Source organism: Lepisma saccharinum, chromosome 26, assembly GCF_977018435.1.
Source record: "Lepisma saccharinum chromosome 26, izLepSacc3.1, whole genome shotgun sequence".
Classification (NCBI taxonomy): Eukaryota; Metazoa; Arthropoda; class Insecta; order Zygentoma; family Lepismatidae; genus Lepisma; species Lepisma saccharinum.
The window spans coordinates 26,314,514-26,331,458 of NC_139254.1; the positions used below are offsets into that span (position 1 = coordinate 26,314,514).

Sequence of the window (16,945 nt, forward strand, 5' to 3'; positions counted from 1 at the left end):
AACATTCTCAAGTACGCATCAAAAAGTTAGCTGATACTACTAGTATAAATCTGTTACGTATTTATTCAATTATCTCACATAAAGAGTGTAAAAACTAAAAAAAATGTATATTTTTCTCTTTGTCCACATTAATTTGCACAGTACTGTATATAGTGGGTGGTCTAAAAGTCCTGGAATGGTCACATATTGTGAGAAATACACATCGAATCGGAAAACAAAAAAATATGTGTTTAATAAGTGAAAGAAAGCTATTGAATGGTATCACACTTGATTCCCCACCCCTGTCCTGTGGGTGATATGGCGATTTTAAATTTTCCCCCCTTCCATATACTCTATTGAAAGGTCTTGACATGCAGATTCCAAATTTCCAATCGATTTCACTCTAGCTCAATTAGGTGTAAAGTGTCCCTTTAAATTTTTTGGGGGGTTTTATGAAATTTTCACCTTTCTTTTTTTTGGAAGATAGACCCCCAGGGGGTGGGAGTAGGGAATCAAGTGTGATATCATTGAATAGCTTTCTTTCACTTATTAAACACATATTTTTTCGTTTTCCAATTCGATGTGTATTGCTCACTATATGTGACCATTCCGGGACTTTAGGACCACCCGGTATATATGTATAAATATATATAGACAGCTTAAATATAATTCCGTGTATCAGACAAATGTAATTTAAGGATACAAGAATATACGGTGTATTGTACTCTCATTAGTGAGTTAAATAAGTCGCTTCCTTCATACCTTGAGGTTATTATTCAGTTTTAGTTGCCCCGATTATCTCATGTTCTACCCTGGCCTAAGCCGGACTGGTGCTACCTTTGGGATGTGGCAATCATGAAGTGAAAGATGCATTGAAATTGATAATTAAGTGAACAAAATCATTATCTCCATGTTAAAATTTAGTTTAGTTTATCTTACTGATACAGTGATAATGATAATGAAATAGATGGTTGTTGGCTGAAACAGGATGGATATTTCACATATGATTATTATCATATTAAAATGAAATTCTATTGTAAATGTTCGAATGTGAGAGAACCGAGTGAGTTCATGCGAGCGAAAGTCATCCCATGCAGTACTCTAGTTCAAACAATCTAATACATAAAAATGGATGTATGTGTGTATGTGTGTATGTTTGTTCCAGCATCACTCTGAAATGCCTGGAGCGATTTCAACCAAACTTGGAACACATATCAATTGCAATTTCGAAATAAATACTGTGGGGGTAAGACACCCCTGGCACCCCTAGGGATTAGGGTGGGAGGGGGGTGACATGTAAAAATAATCGAAAACGACCGATATTAGTATGGAATCCATAGTCTTCGGGGTCTCTAAGATGAATAGTGACACTCCTAATGCCGTTCCACTTCAAGTTCATCACCTATCAGGGGGGAGAGGGGGAAATTAAATTAAAATGTCAAAAATGACCAAGATTAGTGTCGAATCCATAGTTCTTGGAGTCGCTAAGCTAATTGGTGATATTCATGATGACCAAACTTGGTACACATATGACTTACAATGTGCAAAGAAATACTGTGGAAAGAATACATCCCTAGGAGTGGGGGTGAGAAGGGGGTGACATATAAAAAAAATCGAAAACAACTGATATTGGTGTGGAATCCATAGTTTTCTTGGTCGCTAAGATGAATAGTGACTCTTCCGATGCCGTTCCACTCCAAGACAACCCTGGCACCCCTAGGGGTGGGGGTGGGAAGGGGGTGACATGTAAAAAAAATCGAAAACAACCGATATTAGTTATTTTCCTGTAGTTTAAGGTTATTACAAACATAAGAAAACAGTTTTTCTTTGTGACGTTTCAGGAGAACACACGCTCCTTTCATCAGACAATTATTTTCATTTTGACTAAAGATACAGTTATAACAATGGTTTGTAATTTTTTAAACAAAAAAAATCCGTTATATAATGGAGTAAGCCACCATCTTTAAAATTGAATGTAACAGAAAACATCAAGAGACTTTGTAAAAACAATGATGAATTTGAATTATCTGATGATATTTGGGATTCATAATTTAAAAAAAAAAATCAGAAATAAAAATAAAACAGACTGCTTCTTTTCACAGTTAAGTTGCTATATTACAACAATGTAACATTGACAACATCCATTATATAACGGATTATTTTTTGCTTAAAAAATTACTAACCATTGTTATAACTGTATCTTTAGTCAAAATGAAAATAAATGTCTGATGAAAGGAGTGTGTGTTCTCCTGAAACGTCACAAAGAAAAACTGTTTTCTTATGCTTGTAATAAACGTAAATTACAGGAAAATAATTCTATAATGCAAGCAATGCATACATACAAGAAAAACTAACCGATATTAGTGTGGAATCCATAGTTTTCTTGGTCACTAAGATGAATAGTGATACTCCCAATGCCGTTCAACTGTAAGACACACCTGACACCCCTAGGGGTGGGGTGGGAAAGAAGTGACATGTAAAAATTATAAAAAACAATCGATATTAGTGAGGAATCAATAGTTTTCAGGGTCGCTAAGATGAATAGTGACACTCCCAATGCTTTTCAACTCCAAGACACCCCTGTCACCCCTAGGAGTGGGCGTGTGAAGGTGGTGACATGTAAAAAAACCAATATTAGTGAGGAATCAATAGTTTTCGGAGTCGCTAAGATGAATAGCGACTTTCCCGATGCCCTTCAACTCCAAGATACCCTTGGCACCCTTAGGGTTGGGGGTGGGAAGGGGGTGACATGTAAAAATAATCAAAAACGACCAATATTAGTGTTAATTCCATAGTTTTTGGGGTCGATAAGATGAATAGGGACACTCCCATTGCCGTTCAACTCCAAGGCACCTCTGGCACCTCTGGCACCCCTAGGGGTGGGAGTGGCATGTAATACGACCAATATTAGTGTGGAATCCATAGGTTAAATTTATATTATACTGAATTTTGTAAAAGATATTACTTCATAATTTGTATACTGTACTTATACTTTTAAATACCTGTAAATAAAATTACAGTAGAGCGTCGATTATCCGAACGTCGGTCAACCGAACGACCGCTTAACCGAACTGTGTACTCGCTCGCACCTGTTACTCTCCCACCCTACCGTCCATCATCCCCCTCACTCCCAAACCAAGTTTCCCACAATAGTCGCCGCACTGAGCCACCGCTGGCGGAACATTGCTTCTAATGGGGCCTTCATAAGGCGCTGCTGACCAAAATAAAGGATTTTTTTAAACGTTAATTTTGTGTACTGTGTGTATTGTTCATGCAAAATGCATATGTAATATGTACATATTTTTGTTTAATAAACTGTACCACATACTATATATTCCTACTAAAGTTGCCTTTGTACGTTACTTTGTAATACTTAAAGAGATGCCTGTTTTTATGAATAAATTTACTGTACAGTACTTCTTTTTGGCAAATAAACATGTACAGTTCGATTATCCGAACAAACCAGTTTTCCGAACACCCATGTCCCCCAATTACTTCGGATAATCGACGCTCTACTGTAGTTACATTTTACGCTATAGTTAGAATTCATTAAATACCCAGGCAATGCCAGGTAATCAGCTAGTGATCCCATTCAATACTCTAGTTCAAAAAATATCAAATAAAATGATCCAGATGACTTCCAGTTCACCTGAACACTATATAACTGATGTCCAAAATACAAGTAAAAATGATCCACAGAATATCCATGAAACATCCTATGGTTATCTTCTGGATGGACATATGGATAATAAAGGAAAATCCAATGGATGGCTACTTTTTATTCTTGGATGTTCGTTTAATATCCAGAACTTTGATATGAACATCCAAGAGGCATCCGTTAGATGCATCTTGGACATTTGTGTGGCATATGAGTATACTATAGAACAAATTTACAAATGTCTTTGCTGCAGTTCTCATTTTAATTCGACTATGGTTTCTGGAAACCTCTAGCAAACTATTACATAAAATTATTGTTTGGTTCCGTAGTCTGCTGTGTTTTAGGTGGTCAAATGTGTGTGAGATGGAATGTGATTATGTGTGCGTGTTATAATATTAGGAAATATTGATATGTTAATATTTAAACATTTTTGTATATATTTCTATGTATCTTTTACATGGGTTTTCCATATTTTACTAATATATGTAATGCAGCTGTATGATGATTAGATGAAATTAATGAAGGAGCACACACAAAAGAATGTCCACACTAGAGAACTGCATTGGACCACTTTCGCTTGAAAATACTTGATCAAATCTCCCACGCTCGAGCATGATTCACTTGAATATACAGAATAGCAAATATAATTTCAATGTGGCAATAATCGTACAAATATATATGTAAAAATTCGTCTGAGCAATTTCAGCCCATAATCATCTATTCATTTTCATGTATTGGTAAGATACACTAAATTACATTTTAACATGGAGATGATGACTATGTTCAATTTAGTTTCAATGTCACTGTGACTTTTACTTCCCGATCCATATTTCAAGGCCAACTACTACAAAAATTGACGGATACATGTGAACTACAGGGATTCAAGTGTATACCGATCGTTTGAATGTTGACCATTATCCGCGTGAGTGAAGAAACTGCCCATTACGTAAGCCATCTAGCATCATCCGTGCGAACTATTAGATGCTTGAGCAAAAAGCCTTGATGCAGCACTCTAGTCCACACCCAGCCAGAATTCAAACCTGGAACATTTGATGGAATGGTGTTACTTGTCCAATTTACATATGTAGCAATCTGCAAATACATTTTGTGTTTTGTAATATGATGAACTACTATGCTTCTAATATGTTATAATATTTACTGTTCATATTAATCTGCACAAACTATGATGCATTTCATTCTGTGTTTTTTAAAGTAAAATTTAGCATAAAAACTGAAACTAAAATTCAGTGATTGACATGTTTAATTTGGAGAACAAACAGCAAAATGATTACCTTGTTCTTAAAGCAGTAGAATATAGTAAATATCTGGTGTCTCATGGTAAGTTTCATTAATTAAATATAAAATTGCAGATGTTTCAATTTACATGATCTTTTTAGGATATTGTCTTTACATTATAGCTTTATACATTGAAATAGGGAGTAAATTTAAACCACCAGGAAAATATAATTTATTTCACATTGCAGAAAGGATATATTGGCAGATTTTTGCCAGTATAAAGAGATTAAAATAAGAAGAAAAAGCATTAACATTTACAAGAATATCTTAATTTTTATATGTATCTGCAAAGTCTTCAGTACTTAAATTGAAGGTTACTTACGCATCCATGTTAGAAGGACGTCCACAGTGTCTTATCTCTTGTCCTGAATCCCCATTGATGAGACCTACATAGTCAAGTACACAGTTGCCTTCTTCACCTTCAGTAACTAATGTTGAAAACTTTATGAGTATCCGTGTCCCCTTTTGCCCCAATATTCTCACCCGGTATTCAATATTGTTCTGGTAGTTTCCAGGATGGTTAGGAGACATTAAAATGCCACTGGATCCACTGACAAATCTGTTACCATCTAAAAATGAACCAAAATAATGTGACTGTCAATGTTTATGACTGATATAGTGGGTGCAAAGTGTAAATGTGTGGGGCACCTGAAAGTACCACTGGAAATATTTTGTAAACAACAATAAATATTGAAAAAACTGCTTATGCAGATATATAGGTATGAGAGGGGCTCATGAAAAAAATGGACACAATACGTTCCACTATGTAAGGAAATACGGGTTTCAACACAAACTTAGTTTTTTAATGGAAACCCCATTTTATTTTCAGCTCATTTGAAAGTATGGAAAAAATGATTAAGAATGGCCTTTGTTACATTGCAATATGACAAGTGGTTCTCAAGTAATTGTAACATGAAGTTGATGCTTGAAACAAACATTCTCACAAGTTGTGTATGTCATAACATACATATCCTCCTTTTGATGTCATTTGTGTATCATAAAAAACATGTTACTCTTCTGCATACTACACATTGTGCCTAGGAAAGTTGTTACGTTCCAACAACTGCGGGTTATAGTAAAATGTTTAAAAGTAAGCTTTGACAAATCATCTAAAAGGTTCTGATAAATCTTTCTGAGTTATCAAATATTTGTACATTAAAAAGTATAAATTTTAAACATTCCGCCATGAGTTACATTCATAAAGGTTAGTGCATTAACATCTTCCTAATTTTTTATTGGCATTAATTTATTTACGTCATAATTTTTAGTGCATCGGAACAATCACACAATCGCGTTTGGTCATGACAAATCTTTAAGTTTTCAACTTTTATACTTTGCACCTTTTACATTTATATTTCTATCTTTCAAATTGATTTAACAAATTTATCAAATAAAGCAAAGACCTAACAAAGTACACTGATTAACCAGACATTTGTACCTACGTCAGAACTGTTGCTAAGAAAATAGTATTTTAAAACTCTGAAAAGGCCGAGATGATACTTATCCATGGCGAGTGTAGGAAAAATGCAGCACAAGCATGGAGTCTGTATGCATGACGGCATTTTCGCTCGGCTCTGACGACAGGCATAGTGGGGATGCACCTTCTGCGCTCAACTTCACGTTACAATTACTTGAGAACCACTTGACGTATTACAATGTAACAAACGTCATTCTTAATGATTTTTCCATACTTTGATTAATTTAGTTTATTTTACTTCCCCTATTTGTGCCTCTTGGCTAATTTGCAAAGATGGGGATGAGTGATGAAATTGATGAATAGACATTCACAAACAACCAAGTCCAAGCGGAATTCGAACCCGGGACCCTTGTTTTCCATACTTTCAAATGTGCTGAAAATAAAATGGGGTTTCCATTTAACAAAAACTAAGTTTGTCTTGAAAGCCGTATTTCCTTATTTAGTTGAATGTATTGTGTCCATTAATTTCATGAGCCACTCTCATACCTTTATATCTGCGAAAGCAATTTTTCAATATTTATTGTTGTTTACAAAATATTTTCTGTGGCACTTGTAGGTACCCCACCTAGTATATATACACAATATATTATATCGACTGTCTTTCATTCAAAACGTAATTGCAAATTGAAGATTTTAATATACTACTGATGCTATGAACAATGATTTGCATAAGGGAGGAGGGGGAAAAAATTAAGAGACATTAAGAAGATAATAGTTTCCTGTATAAAATGCACATATAAATGCTAATACATGTTTTATTAATATATTTATATACTTCGTGGTTGCTAATGAAAGATGATGAGAAATAGAGAAGATATAACAAATCGGATAAATTTCTGTGTTCTAGGGATTGCTGGGTTCAGTGTCCTAAGATATGAGGCTCTTTATTGTGCATTTTCTTTTTGTTTGTTTTCGATATTATTCCAGTCAAGTATATTCGAATCCCAAACTAATTGTTTATGTTTGTTGTTAAAACAAAAATTCTCCCCCGCCAGAAGAATTTGTGGTGGGGGAAATTTCAGGACAAGATTTTTAGTGGGGAGGAATTCCCCCATCCCCCCTGGGATTTGGCACCCTGATTTGACATATTGCTCATTAATGTAAAGAATGGCATAACTATAGAAAACTAAATTTATCAAAAGATGTGCTTGAAAGTTTTGAATTACTTCTCTCTTTGTAAAAATTTAGAAAAATGATATGCTAAGAAAAGTACCATGTTGAGAGTAGTTTTGTACACCATAATATGTCAATTCATTACACATTTTATGTAATAAGATTGAAAATCCCAAAAAGAGGTCCTGTTTGACTTATGACAGTCTTGTTGCAATTACCTGTTTTGATTAAAAAATATTGAGTTTATTTTTGTTGATAATATGAATTTTTACTGTTGTGATCAAATTTAACTTTATTTTGAATTAACATTCCCCTTGAAATCATTTGTAACAAAATGTTTGAATTCAACAAATTCCAAAAATGTGTGATTTGACACCAAACACTGCAGATTGTGACATTTTTATTTAAAAAAATAGCAATGGAGACAGCCATATTTTGTAAAAAATAATTATAATTAAATAAGTTAGAATTTATATAAGTATGAAATGATCTCTTCTTAATAAGTTTTCATAAGCCTTCCCGATGCCAGAGGGGGAATTGTTGCCTTGTATTCAAGGGATCCTGGGTTCGATACCTGGTAGAGGCACATTGCACAGTGGTTCAGATCCCACTTTTAACTGTAGGCCCAGTCCCGATTAGCCTAACTGTGCATAAAAAATCACCAAATCAATCAATCAATAATAAGTTATCATACAGTTTAGGTTGAAATTTTACACTCACATATGAATACATCTTTACATACATCTTTACATACATCTTTACTGTTATAACAGTGATTAAAAGATAAATGTATTTGGAATGTTAAAAAGGAAAATCCAGATTCTTTAACAATATGACACCATAAAAACAAGTATGCCAATTTTGATTGGCTCTACCCCTAAAACTATTTCTTATGGATAGGGAGCAAACTTTTGCACCTTGCATCAACATGTGCACAATTATGTAATTGATCCTGAAAATTACATTTCATTGGTGTAACTAAATGAAGTCCAAAATTTATAAGGACGTTGTTAATTTTACGTAGTACTTTAATCTGCAAGTTTGTAATTTTTATTTTTCATGTACTACATTTTTATATAATTAACTTCTAATATGAAGCTTAATCTAAACTTATCACATACATTTCCATAGTAGTGACAAAGACAATAATTATTGACTCCATAATAAAATCGCATCTGATAAAACAGAAGGCGTGTTTAAATAAACCCTTCACTGGAATATGTGTTCCAGAGTAACGGGGTTGTTATATGGTGAGCTCTCACATATGAATTTCATCACTTTTTGTCATTTTTCGAATACATCTTTACATTTATCATGTTAAAACTAGTTTGTAAACATTTATTGGCTAACATATATTACATATAAGTTAAAATTTATCAAATGTATTATACAATAATAAAATTATGATCTTGTATTTCAATATTAGTGATTACCTATTAGGAGAGCCAAAGTATCAAGAAATAATAACTCTTTTTATAATGTTATTTGGAATTTACTTTAATGTTTCCTAATTTTAATAATATTAGTAATTAATAAATTCCATAATTTATTCCTTGGTGATGAGAAGGATGTACAGATGGGGAACAAAATAATATGAACACCTGTGAAAAAGTATGCCACATTTCACACCGGCAGTACAGCAGCACCACCTGGCACTGAAGTCTGCCACCTAGTGGCTGTGAAGGGGAAGGTATTAGTCTGTCAACAGCAGTCATTGGTGGTGCATTCGTCTATCATACGCTCTCAAGAGATGCTGCAATGTCAGACCTGACAGAGTTCCAAAGAGACATGATTGTTGGAGCACATTCAGCTGGAGACACAGTGATGGAAACCGCAAACCTGGTGGGGCGAGGAGGGAGCACAGTATCAGCCATTATGACAGCGTACACAACACAAGGTAAGATGGGGTCTTCAAAGTACAACAGTGGATGAAAGACAAAGCTTGCTGCTAGGGATAGGAGGGTGTTGAAGCGCATAGTGGCCAGAAAGCACAAGCAATTGTTATCCGAGATAACATCTGAAATGAACAGGCATCTCCAGGACCTCATTTCAACCAAAACTGTCAAAAGGGAACTCCATGCTGCAAACATTCATGGCAGAGTGGCAATTCGTAAGCCGTTGGTAACATCACGTAATGCTATCAAGCGACGCCAATGGTGCAGAGTTCACAGAAGTTGGTCCCCACAGCAGTGGTAACAAGTCATCTGGTCTGATGAATCAACATTCAAGGTATTTCAGACCACCGGGCGCGTTTATGTGTGGAGTACGCCCTGAGATGCCTTTCATCCTGACTGCCTCTTGCCGACTGTGAAGCATGGAAGTGGGTCCATTATGGTATGGGGTGCGATATCTTGGCACGGTGTGGGACCACTTGTCTTTCTGCATGGGAAGATCAATGTGCCAATCACTATTGGAGCATTCTGGGGGATCATCTCCATCCTTTTGTCCAGACTTTATTTCCTGGGGAGCGGACGCTATTTCAAGATGACAACACTCTTATCCACACTGCTGGGTCTATCCAAACATGGTTCGAAGAACATGACGATGAAGTAGGACATCTTGAATGACCCCCACAGTTTCCTGACTTGAACATTATAGAACATTTGTGGGGATATTTGGAGTCCAAACTGAGGTGCGGACTGAGGTGCTCAAAGTCCGCCTCCAGCCACACTTTCGGAATTGGAGACTGCTCTGGAGGAAAAATGGCTCCATATTCCCTTAAACATTGTGCATGACCTCTATGCGTCCATCCCACATCGCATACAAAGTGTACTTCAGTCACAGGGTAGTCCAACCCTATATTAATATAGATTTTCTCTAATTTCACAGGTGTTCATATTATTTTGTCGACCATCTGTACATTCTAAGAGTACTTCATAGTTTCATCCCAAGGACAAGTAAATTAAGTATATATTCATAAGGAAATTGATCTGTATTGTTAGCATGATTACTTTTCAATGACTCACTAAAACATTACCTTCTGGGCCCTGAGAATCAAACCCTTTACCCAGGACTTCTCTTTCCCCTTCACTTGCTTGGTGGAGGCACATAGTGGTTTAGTTCCACTTTCAACTTTAGGTCCAGTCCCAATTAGCCTTACTGTGCATAAAGTGGACTTAAAACATCAAATTAAATCAAATCCTTTTAACTCAGTTCAGCAAGCCATGCTCGGAACTGCTGTTCTTCATTCATGATGATTTCAAAGTTCATATATACAGAAATTGTTGCACTAATACGTGAATGAAGTCAAATAAAATAATCAAGAATCAAAAAAGAAATCAGTGATAAAACATGAATTCAGTGAGAACATAAATAAAATGTCTTTGCAAAAATTGTTATGCAGTTGGTATATGTGTGAGTGTGATGCTCATAAAACACAGGATGTCATCAAAACAAGGTGTCTGTGCAGACTGAGAACAATGTCACAACTGGTATCATCTGGTCACATACATTACAAATGATAGCTACACAAGACCAGAAAGTGATATCATTATCTGGGGTAAATATTTACTCTTATATCCTAGGGTAATGGTTGTGCTCACATGTATACCGACTTAGGGTTAATAGAACCCATGAAAAGGGTGACAAAATTTTAAAAAAAACTGTGATATTGGAACTGTGGGGAAAATATCACAATTAAAACTAACAATCAAATATAGCTTGTTTTGAAAGTTATAACTGAAATTTAAATGAGGGAGGGAAGGGTAAAGGCATTATGGTCTTTTTAGAATTAAACCAGACAAGAACTATTAGGCAGCATGTGAATTAAACTTCTTTACTTTAGTGAGGAAAGTGCCATGTACACTGGTAGATTCAAGCTGAAAGAGAAAATTAATATGCAAGTTCTCTCTCTTTCGAGGAGAGATTAGTGCATACTATTATTACTGATATCATTTACAATAACTACAATAAACATTAAATTAATAACCATTACCTAGTTAATAATTTATTCTCTCACCAAAATTGTTTCCCAGGCTTTCACTGCCCTACTCTTTGCCCACAAAATCATGATTTGTTATTATCTTTTGCAGCACATATGTAAGTCATATTCTTGTTCTACAATATATTTGGCTATTATTGTAGAACTAATTACATTAATATTTGTTGGATCATTGTAAATGAATTACCAAGAAGAGATCATCAACTCTGTCTTCCTTTGCAAAATATCAAAGTGAAAATTTTGCATTGGAATAGGATTTCTGCTTAAAAAAATTATTGCTGACTATTTCTTGATAATAAACAGGTTACATATTGACAGTTTCACAGTAGTCAGATATATTGCCAAGGATGGGGAATGGAGAAGATTAATAATGTCTGCAAGCACAAAATTATAGTTGTTTCATGAAGAAGTTTACGTTGCAAATGTATTGGAAATATTTGTGTTGCAAATGTGAGTATTGAGTTGCTAGGGGCACTTTTTTTCTATTGGAGGAGGGTAGAGGGGCAGGATCTATGGCATTTATGTGTATCCTGCTATTAGTTCACTCTATATATCAATTTCATTCTTACAGTTTGCAAAATTGTTAATATTACAATTAATCTAAAACAATAGATGTGTCTAGAATACCTCGTTGCTGTGATGCTTCATTAACTGAATACAAGTTCCTTGATAGTGGAATATTGTCTTTTTCATTCTCAACCACACAAATTTTCTTTCCTACTGCAGGAGACTTTTCTTCAACTACAATTGCTATATCCTCATCATTTTCTGTAATAGAGTATATAATGTAATTTTATCAATTAACATTAGGTAAAAAAAGGCATGGCATGCATGTAACCAGTGTTACTGCAGGTCACAGCAAAATGTGAAGAATTAAAAAGTTGTTTCAATAAAATATCAATATTGTTAAATATGTTAACCAGCAGCATTGCCATCAGGGGCGGCCGCTCATAAGAACGATACGGACGCCGCACTGCCGTGTGTAACCACAAGTGAACAAACATTACATTAACATTTATATATTAGCTTTTACATTGTCTGAATTGCAAATATTCCGTTGCTTATAGATAGTTGGTTAGTCAGTTCTGTATTCATTCTTCCGCGACAATTGCAAAGTTTGCACACCACCGTGCAGGGGAATACAGAACTTCGAGAGAAATGTGGCGTGGTGCCGTCCTCCCACTTTATGAGACGTAGAGCATTCTCAGGTGCAGCCGCAAGGGGTAAGAGGCGAGGGAACTGGGGGAATAACACGCGCAGGATCTCTGGTTGGGAGGACGGAGGGTTTGTCATCCGAAACCCAACCCCTAGGCAAAACTGGCCCTCTCTCCTGAGAAGGGTAAACAATGAAGAGTTGCCAGAAGCAATGAAGTTAACATAAGAAAGAAAATTACCAACCGTTGGAAAAATCATTCTGTATTCCATAATCTTATTCACTTATGGCATAAGAGTAGAGCAATAAATAACACAATTTCGAATGAGGAAAGAAAATATCCGTAACTGAAAATGTACAGACTCTTGTTTTACCGTCGCTTTCTGCTACTTTTCGGTGAGATGAGGATGAGTTATGATATAATGAAATTGATGAAGGGGCACTCACAAAGAACACACATACCCATGCTGGGATTCAAACCCAGGAGCCCTGGCATTGTAATGCGGTATGCCAGCCAAGGAAGTCGGCTATAGATTCTTGTTACATGCAAAATTATCGTATATATGTGTTGTATTTTTTCTGAGTGTAGTGAAAAGTACATGTGGATTACAATGATGTGGAGTACATCAGGTAGATTTAATTAGGGTAAACTGGGGCGAATAGGTCCGTCAGATGAATCGGGCCACTCACAACATAAATCAGTCTTACATGTTATACGAGTGAGGGGGCGAAGTGAGTCTCTACAAGTTTATTGTGCAGTTGAATTCCGTAAACGTTGGATGCTGATTGTGTTGAGCAGCAGTTTTCATCAACAATCGAAGATAAGTGGTATGAAATATGGCCTATTGTTAATATTTCTGTCATGTATTCATTCTTGTTAGGCGTTGTTGTTTTGTTGAAAGTTTAGAACTTTAATTTTCTTATCTTCAACAAAGACCGAGACAACTTGTCATGAATTCCTTCTTTATCGGAAATGAACCAAAGCTGGGTTGCCAACTCATTTTTCTATATATTACCAATCAGGGTGAAGAGGGCCACTTTTCTGATTAAAATGTGAAATGTACATAATTGGCCTGACATTGATAAACAAAAGTAAGGTTCTTTTTTCTCGTTCTTTTTTATTTCAGAAAGGGAAATATAATCGTAAAACACAGCAGAAATGGAGTGAAGATGACGTAAGGAAAGCAGAACAAGCAGTGAGAGCAGGAATGTTTCCTTGCGGAAGTTGTCTCAACAATCCACGAACATATGAAAAGGAATGTTCCAAAAATTAGCACTTATGAGCTTGCAAATCTTGCCATTTTAAAATTTTCTTTTCTGAAATATTGTACATTGTGTGATTTTCCAAATTATGTATAATTTTATATGGTTGGTGCCGTTTATATGCAGAAAAAATATGTGGCCCTATTTACCTTACAAGTGACCCTATTCAGCCGGACATGTTAGGGTGAATAGGGCCAAAGCATGTCTTTCTTTTTTTATTTGTTATAACATTATAATATTTTTGAAATGCAAAATTTGATGTGGACTCTGTAGTAGACATATGGTTCATTATATTTGTGTAAAAAAATCCTACATTAAAACATTCAATACAGTAGTTCTAGGTGATTTTCTTAAAAGTGGCCCTATTCGCCCCAGTTGACCCTACATGTTTTGATTAGCACGTTTGAAAAAATTCCTGATAATGTGACAAAGTTGTCCAATTTTCTTTCAAGGCGGATGTTAAATAAATTAGAAACTCGTCATCTAAACTCACCAAGAGCCGCTACAGGAACCTGTGAACTACAAATTTCTTAAAATTTGGCAAAATTGTCTGGCAACCCCGAAGCAATAAAACGACCGGATGGGAAGAGACGATAGTATTGATGCTTGTTGTTTCTTCGTTTTCCATGAAAAAGTGAAGCTTTTTCGGCAGTTGTGTGCTGTAGTTGTGCATTTGTCGCGATGAACAGTGTGAAGAAATTGTTGGTGCAAAGTTTTTCTACCAGAAGTCTGGATGAAAAAATAAACAAAAAATCTAGTCCGAATTTGAATCTAGAACAAGTGTCAAAGAAGGGAGGTCGTGAGTTCACTCACAAATTTCACATTGAAGGACAGAAGGATGAATTTCAGTTACAAGCATGTCTGAAGAAGATTTCTGGTAAGTTTGAAATTTTTACTTTAGAGCTTCTGGTAACGCAGATATCACCTTTCCAGTGAGATATTTATTTTGGTGCCCTATTTCACATATCAATTAGTCATGTTGGACAGGAGACATTTTCTGTGTAATGTTTTACTAGAAATTTTCATGATCAATGCACTTAAATATTCGTCATTGTGCTTATCAAGTTGTGTAAAAATTAATATCCCTTCTTCTGAATTTTCCCCTCTGTTAAACGACTAAATCTGTTAGAATTCTATTTCTTCTTCCATCTTCTTCGCATTACTGTTAAATAATTACTAATTTATTACAATATGTGCAAACGTGTAAAACATGATATTCGGTAAACACGAACGTATCAATTTCTTATCACGTTGGCTGTTATACGAAATTCATCATTTAAATTCACATTACTAGTAGAGCAAATTTGTGCTGGCCCCCGTGGTGGAGTGGTTAGCACATCGTGCTACGACGCCAGGGGTTCCGGGTTCAAATCCCGGCCTGGGCATGAATGTTTGTGAATGTCCATTCATGAATTTCATCATATCACTCATCCCCATCTTCGCAAATTAGCCAAATGTGGCACAAAAGGTGAAGTAAAATAAAGAAAATCAATAGAGCAAATTTGTGAGCTGTCGCCCCTCCACTTTGTTTCACCACGAGCCGCCACTGATTGCCATCGAGTAGAAATTGCAGAGGACATGTTTTCTGCAGCTGATATATGCTGTCCCAGCTAACTGTAGAGCAGGGCCGCACATATTGGCAGAGGAGGAGGAAGAAAATCGAGTGGTGAAGTGCAGCGTTGCCAACTGTACAGTCCTGACTGTACATGTACGGTGCAGACCTTAGTCCGTACGATAAATGCACGGCTTGTCAAAATTTGCTTCTGCAGTTTTACCCCTAGCATTTCCCAGGAAATTCTTAAACCAATCATACGGACCTGGAGACAAAAATACGGTCTGTTTGCCATGTGCGTTTGGTATTATTCTTTTCAAAAGTTTGCAATGCTGCATTGGAAATTGGGTAACTCCCATAGCCCATTACACAATCACTGTTCATTGGTGGAGCTGTCTTGCGTTACTACTTGCGCAGAGACTTGTTCTCATTCGCCTGGCCTACAGTTAGCTGGTACGGAGTTTAGAAGTGCAGAGAGTTCTGCGACACTGAAGAGGTAATAAGAGGAGAGGGTGCCAATTCTAGGGAAAAGTGGGGGAAGACTTTGGGGTAAAGTGTGCTAAAGTGTTCAGGGGCCCAGTTGAGGGTCATGTCTGCCGGCACACGCAAGTGTTATTACATTGGATTGGCAGAAAAGAGCTAAATCCTGCCTAAAACGGGGATACTGTTTTTCTGAAGCAACTAGAGCTAGAGTGCAAAGTCCAGGCTGGATTTAACTACAACTAAGACCGGTTAGGTAATAGAAGAAAATATAGTTCCTTGGAGAGATTCGTGATTTGGACAAACCTTGCTCCAAAAAACTAAGTTGGCAACAGTAGTAGATATAGCTGAACTTCCTTCCGTGTCGCTGGAGAAGTGGAATTTGGATATCTGCTCACTGACACCTCACAAACGTCAAACTGACTGAGAAATGTGTGTTTCTTCTCCTTCCGACCACATTGAAAAGAAACAGAGATGAAGAATTGACAAGGTAATTGTCTCAAGAGTGGAAGTTCTTTCTAGGAGTGTTTGTTGCTAAATCACTGAGCGGAAAAAAGATAGAGAGAGAATGAAATGAACAAAAATCTAGGTTGTGGGGAGGGGGAGTGAGGGGGAGATGATAATGTCTAGCAGACATAATTGTCGTACTGATGGCAGATAACACTTTTGAAAAAGTCACGCCATGCCACTGGGAAAAAATGATATCCGAAAGATGCTATAGAGGCTTCATTGAAATAAAAAAGAAACTCGAATTTTGGATAGTTCTAAATCAGACACCATTGTTTCTTGCGAATTGAGTGGTGCACTCAAGTGGCAGTAAGTGTAAAGAATATGTCTTGTTACCATAGTATCAGTCTTTGTGTGAGGTGGCTGTGGGGCTGTTGTAGTGTATCTCTTGCACAAAATATTGGATTTCCTAGTTGGGAGTTTTTACAGTATCACTTTTGTCTGCATTTATGTCTGATAAGAGTAGTAAGAATTTATTACTTTAAATGCACAATGAAAAATGTGAAATCTCTACTTCATATTTTTCT

General features: G+C 36.1%; 1 protein-coding gene across 1 annotated transcript in view; it reads right to left on the bottom strand.

The window, feature by feature from the left end:
* Nucleotides 1-16,945, bottom strand: part of LOC145979600 (uncharacterized) — a 279,253-nt gene that overhangs the window by 149,804 nt on the left and 112,504 nt on the right. Inside the window, exons 13-14 of the mRNA XM_083112566.1 lie at nucleotides 12,091-12,231; nucleotides 5,256-5,502 (exon numbers count right to left, since the gene is read on the bottom strand). Coding sequence (XP_082968692.1) covers nucleotides 5,256-5,502; nucleotides 12,091-12,231 — 388 coding nt within the window. The remainder of the gene's footprint in view (nucleotides 1-5,255; nucleotides 5,503-12,090; nucleotides 12,232-16,945) is intronic.